At 57.5% G+C, this 5,688-nt stretch overlaps 1 protein-coding gene across 1 annotated transcript; it reads right to left on the bottom strand.

Annotated features, from left to right (window-relative positions):
* Nucleotides 1–283: 283 nt before the first annotated feature.
* PTMS (parathymosin) lies at nucleotides 284–4,285 on the bottom strand. Its single transcript, XM_074854708.1, has 5 exons — nucleotides 3,699–4,285; nucleotides 2,914–2,985; nucleotides 2,081–2,162; nucleotides 1,869–1,933; nucleotides 284–1,275 (listed from the first exon to the last, which is right to left on the bottom strand). The coding sequence occupies exons 1-5, from the start codon at nucleotides 3,744–3,746 to the stop codon at nucleotides 1,225–1,227; spliced, it is 318 nt and encodes a 105-aa protein (XP_074710809.1). The 5' UTR covers nucleotides 3,747–4,285; the 3' UTR covers nucleotides 284–1,224.
* Between the last annotated feature and the right edge of the window lie 1,403 nt (nucleotides 4,286–5,688).

The raw sequence follows: 5,688 nt of genomic DNA, 5'->3' as shown, positions 1-5,688 counted from the left end.
GCACTGAGGCCCGGTTGTGGTTTCAAGAGCTTCACGATAGCCCTGGAGCTTTATCTCACATCTGTGCCGTGCCCTCGCTGTAACGGCCTGGCAGAGGGAGGGAGCAGGGCCCCAGCACGCCGGCTGGGAGCCGTTTGGGTGACTAACACGGGCCTCTTGCCTAACTTAGTCCCGCTGTGTACCGGCTGCTGCTCCGGCCACCACATCTTTCCACAAGCCACCTCCTACCCATCCCATCAGCACGTAACCCAGGATGTACAGACACAACTATCCACACAAGCTGTTTGAAATATTTTTAAACACTTTTATTTACAGTGCTAGTTGAAAACAATATATATATTTATATCTATCATCCTCGTGATGTCTGTGCCATAGAAAATGCTGTGGCTATATTGCCTTTAATTTACAAAAAATGGTCACAAGAAAATCTGGAGGGAAAAAATGGCAATCAAAGTTTGGTCCCCAATTGTTTCTCTCTTGATTTGTTTTAAAAAAGCCTCCAAATTAAAAAAATAGGCAGTTCAGATGAAATTCATGTATAAAACCAACCCTTATCTTCTGAAAAATTCATGAGGGCCAGCTTGTGGTCATGTAAACTTGAAAAAAAAAAGAGCTTAAAATAAATTCTGTCTCCATGTGTGGTTTAATAGAACCATTATTTGCTTGTAATATTCTTTTTCTTTGTCTCTCAGGGTTCGGTGGGAAAGCAGATGAGAGGAGGCCTAGGACTGGAAAACGCACCATGAGATCTGTGCCCACAGCCTCCCGGGCTCAGGGCGGACATCTGACAGCGGGTCTGGGGAGAAGAAGCTGTCAAGAATCTCAGTCGTACTAGTGACAAAAAAAAAAAAAAAAAAAAAAAAAAAGAGGGCAAGTGAGAAGGAAAGGAGAGGTGCTTGCCACGTGAGGAGCCTGGCACAAGGGCCCCGCAAGGTTATGTAGGGGGCCCCAGGAAACGATGAGATTCTTGAGGGAAGAGGATCATTTTTAGGTAGGGCACAGCTGAAGGGATGTGGGGGACTGGAATAATTTCAGCTGGGGAATGACACAGATGGGCTAGGTCTTCGGGTGAGAAGGAAACCGCTGTCTTCCCTGTTTGAGAGCATTTCTAATCTTTCCTCATCTGAGACTGTGTGAAGCCAGAGGCTAATGGACAGTGCAAGCACAGGCTGGAATGGAGGAGGAGAAGAGATGGACGGAACAGAGGAGATGGGAGGGGAGGACTCAAGCTGAAGACCCATTTTCTGTCTTCTGTCTCTTTGGATCCACTTCATCCTACATAGGACACAGAGAGGAAAAAAAGGGAGTTGCCATCAGTCACCGCACAGAGGCACATCATTTCTCCACAAAATTCTTCCTGCTGCTCTTTCCTCCACGTGGAAACGTTTGTCCCGCCCTAAATCCACTCCTCTTTAAAGGATCTTTGAGCGTCCTGCACAACCGTTCTGTTGACAGTCACAGTTAAGACGTGAACAGCTCCATTTGGAGAGACACCCGCGCTGTTATTTTGGGGAGGTATAAGCCCAGGCTCACATCGCTTCAGACAGACCCCGAGATCCACCCGTACAAGCCCATCTTCTGGCCTGAAGCCCAGAAGCTGCAGGTGTTGGAGGGGTCATCACTCAGCACAATCGCAAGCACCTTGACTCTCAAGCGCACTGTGACTGCTAGTGGAAGGACCAGGATCCTACAAGGAGTCCACGGGGGTTTATTATCCCACATCAGATTTGTTTACCCATCTGCTGCTGAAGCCTTGAGACCCAAGGACAATTTGAGACACTCCTCAGCAGCATCCACATGGATCTGCTCAGCACACAGCAGGTAACCTGGTTCCTTCTCGCTGCCATTACTCTCACACTGTCACTCACCTCTTCCTCCTCTGCAGATCGTTTTTCTGCATGACCATCCTGCTCTTGCCCATTCTCGTCTCCTTCTAAGCACATGCAAGAGAGGAAATCACGGGTTAACTGAAGTAGCATTTAAGGGAATGTAATCTCACAGTCAGAGAAGGAATTTCCTTCCATGATCTTTTCCTCTGCACACTGATCCCTCCCATCCTCCCTATACCAACTACTCCTACCTTCATCCTCATCACCACCTTCTTCTTCATCCACATCATCAGGATTTTCTTCCTCATCCTCTTCTGCTCCATTTTCCTCATCCTGAATGAAACAAAGTGGTCAGAGCAGAAATTGGCGTCAGGATGACATTTCCACGCGCTCTTTGCTGCAAGTGCAAGAACAATCTTCACAGCTCCAGTCACTTCAGACTCCAGCCTCAGACGTGCATCGAGCGAGTGACCTTGGCACTGTTACTCGGACACCACTATTCCCACGTCCCAGCTGAAACCCTCCTCCCAGCCAGCCCTTCTTGATAAAACCAATCCTTCCAGTCCCTCCCCACTGATATGAACCTCCTTGACTTCCACGAGCTTACATCCCAACAAGCTGCTGCCATCCCAACTATCAGAACACCTCTCTGGTTGCAGGCTAATGACTTCGCCTACACTCGCAGTTACATCTGCTTCCAGATCCCTTCTGACCTTCATCGATCTGCACATTTCCTCACTGTTCCTCCCCCCACCTTTTTCAACTTATACTCCTTATGCACCTCAGGATACTTCAGTGGGCACAGGACCACGTCTCCTGTGCCATCTTAACTCCTACTTGCTCTTGTCTCCATTCCCTTCTTTCATCTTTTACCTTCCCACTGGGCCACGCTGACTATGCTAAGTCCTTCAAGGCTCATTCTCCACAATTATCCTATAGCTCACTCTTCATTTGCCCCTCTCCCTGCCCTCTTTCTTAATCTCACATATTCTCTTCATATTCATTACCCACAGCAAGCCAGGCCAACCAACTCTTAAAAAACCCTCCCCGACGCCACTAAATCTGCCTGTCAGAAGGGCCTCACCTCTACAATCTCCTTCTTCTTTTCTTTGTGGACTGCTTTCTCCTCAAGTTTTTCCTTCTTTTCTTTCATTTCCTATACGAGAGATGAAAAAAAACCCCAAACATTCCAGTGGTCAGTGGCAAGAAATAAAAAGATGATGCTTAAACAAAGAGGGTTTTAGAGGAAACAGAGAATAACAGTGAGGAGACAACACGTATTAGGCATTAAATCTGCTCGCTCTGACAAAGAAAAAGCAGCGAAAACGTGTCAGAGCTACTTTCAGACCACACACACATGTGGAAACCAGAAATACGGAAGAGTTTAATGGTTTGGTTTTTGTTGTTTTTTTTTCTAAACGAACCGTGTCCGTAGGATCGAGGCGTTTCCGGCCCTCGCCTCCCCCCCCCCGTCACCCGAGGGCCCGCGCTTTGTGTCCACACAACTTTTCTGCTCCCCCCCCCACCCCCGTGCCGTTAAACCGTTTCCTTAACGGCGCCGCTGCCTCCCGCCCTGGGGGGAGACCCGCCGGCGCGAAGCGCCCCCCCCCCCCCGCCCCCCCCGACCAGCGCGCGCGCCGCCCGGCCAATGGGGGGGCGGGGGCGGGGCGGGGGGCGCGAGGGCCCTCGCGCCCCCCGCCCCGCCCCCGCCCCCCCATTGGCCGGGCGGCGCGAGGGGCCCGCGCGCGCCCCCCGCCGGGCGGGCCCCGGGGTGAGCGAACAGGGCCGGTGTGTTCCCCCCCCCCCGCCATTCCCCTCCGGTCGGGAGCGGGCCCGTTTGCGAGGAGGAAGGGGGAGGCAGTGTCTCACCTTAGCGCTGAGCTCCGCCGGCGCCTCCTCGACGCGTTTTTCCGACATTCTGGCCCGGGTAGCGAAGGGAAGAGGCCGGTGGGAGCCGTGTGAGGGAGCCCCGCGGGGAGAGGAGGAGGAGGAGAGGGAGGAAGGAGGTCAGCGGCGGGAGCGCAAAGTCCCAGCGGTGCGGAGGCGGCGGGTTCCCGGCCCGGGGGCCAAAGTACCAGGGTCTCCCGCGGTGGGGGGATACGCCGAGGAAAGGGGATTTATACACCGCCCGGTGACGAGGGAAGGAGGGACCTGGGGAGGGAGGGGAGAGGGACGGGAGGCGGAGGAGGGAGGGAGGGAGGGGAGAGGGACGGGCCGCGCCGCGGGGAGCGCGGCCGCCAGAACAATGTGCGGCTCAGCAAGGACCAGCGGCCGCCCGGCAGAGGGGGCACAACCGCAGCCCCCCCCCCCCCCGCCCCCCAAGGCGCCGCTCTCCTCCTCCGGAGCCGCCCGGCCCGTCGAGGCCAGGCGGGGGCGCGAAGCACGAAAGCCCCGCTCCGCTCTTCCCGCCGAGCCGCTGGGGGCTGCGACACCAGGGGGGAGCCGAACACTCTGTCCGCCGGGTCGGGGCGTGGGGAGGGGCGGAGGGGGGGGGAAGCGGCCGGTACTTTTTGGCCGCCCCTCCGGGAGGACCCGAGGGTGGGCGAGGAGCGGGGCCGTGTGGGAGGGCAGGGCTGGCGACAGCCGGGCTCACGCGGCCTCCTGCCTGGAATTTTCCACTCCAGCTGCCCGCCCGCCTTCCGTCCCTCCCTCCCGCTGGAAGCGCTCCCGGCGGCGGGGCTCCTCCTTCCCGCCCCTCCCCTCCCCTCCCCTCCGCTGGGCCCCTGCGCGGGAACCTGCGGGTCGGGGCGGGGCGGGAGCGAGGCTCCTTTTCCCGCGCTCTGTCCGCGGCGGAGGGAGGGGGCGTGGCCCGGCCGGCGCGCGCCAGCTCGGCAGTTAGCGGGGGGGTGGTGGGGGGATTAGCGACCGCATCCCTCTTCCCCATATAAGGAGGGACTAAGGGGTGGGCGCCTGATTGGGCCATTCAAATGAGCCGTCTGCCTGGCAACAGGTTTCCCATTGGCTGCCGGGGGTAGGTTCGCTGTTGGGGTACGGTTGCTGCAGTGAGGGGGGCGGGGCCGCTCGGCACGTGGGGCGGTGGGACGGCGCGCGAGGGACAGAGGGCGCGGGGCGGCTCCAGCGCCCTCCCCGGGGCGGCCTGTGAGGAGAGGGGCCTGTTCTGAAGCAGCGCGGGCGTTGTGTGGCGCTTAAACCGGAGGGAGGGGGAGCCCCTCGGTGTCCGCACGCTGCGTGCTACCCATGGTAGCGTGGCGGGTGTTAGGGCCGCCCCCCGCCCCGGGAGCTCCCCGCCCCTGGTGCCCCGCTGCCGTTGTTGGCCAGGGGCAGCCCCCAGCTGCCAGCCCGGCGGCGGGGCGAGGCGGGGCGAGCGGCGGCTGGAGCGGGCAGCATGCGGTGTACAACACTGTCCCCTGCTGTCTGCCGCAGCGCCCGGCCCGCCGGCCGGGGAAAACGGGCCCGTTCCTGCTCTCCCCGCCGGCAGCGGAGGCGGCGGCGGTGCCTCCAGGCAGGGGGCGGCCCACTGGGGACGGTCGCCACCCAGCTCCGTCTCCTTTCCAGCAAAAGTCCGTTCTGCGGGATGGCAGGTTGTGTCTTGCAGCTGCGGAGATTTGTTGCTAACTTAAACACATGTTCCTGCAGCTACGCTTCAGACCGTCGTTTAGCAGCTTGAGCAGACCAGGATGACTAAATCTCCTTTACCTTCCCCAGAAGATTGATATTGCCCCACTCTTAGTCACAGGCACACAAAAAAATTTGCATATATTTGCAAGCCTACGTACAAAAAACTAAGCACGCACATGAGTGCGTATGGATGTACACGTGCAAACAGCCGTTCTCACAGGTACAAGGCAAGGTTATTAATCCATCTGGTTGGAAAAATGTATTTAGGCACACAAGTCCT

The sequence above is a fragment of the Strix uralensis genome, chromosome 2 (genome assembly GCF_047716275.1).
Source record: "Strix uralensis isolate ZFMK-TIS-50842 chromosome 2, bStrUra1, whole genome shotgun sequence".
Taxonomy (NCBI): Eukaryota; Metazoa; Chordata; class Aves; order Strigiformes; family Strigidae; genus Strix; species Strix uralensis.
Note: the sequence above shows the minus strand (reverse complement) of the source record. Positions and strands in the feature narration are given on the sequence as shown.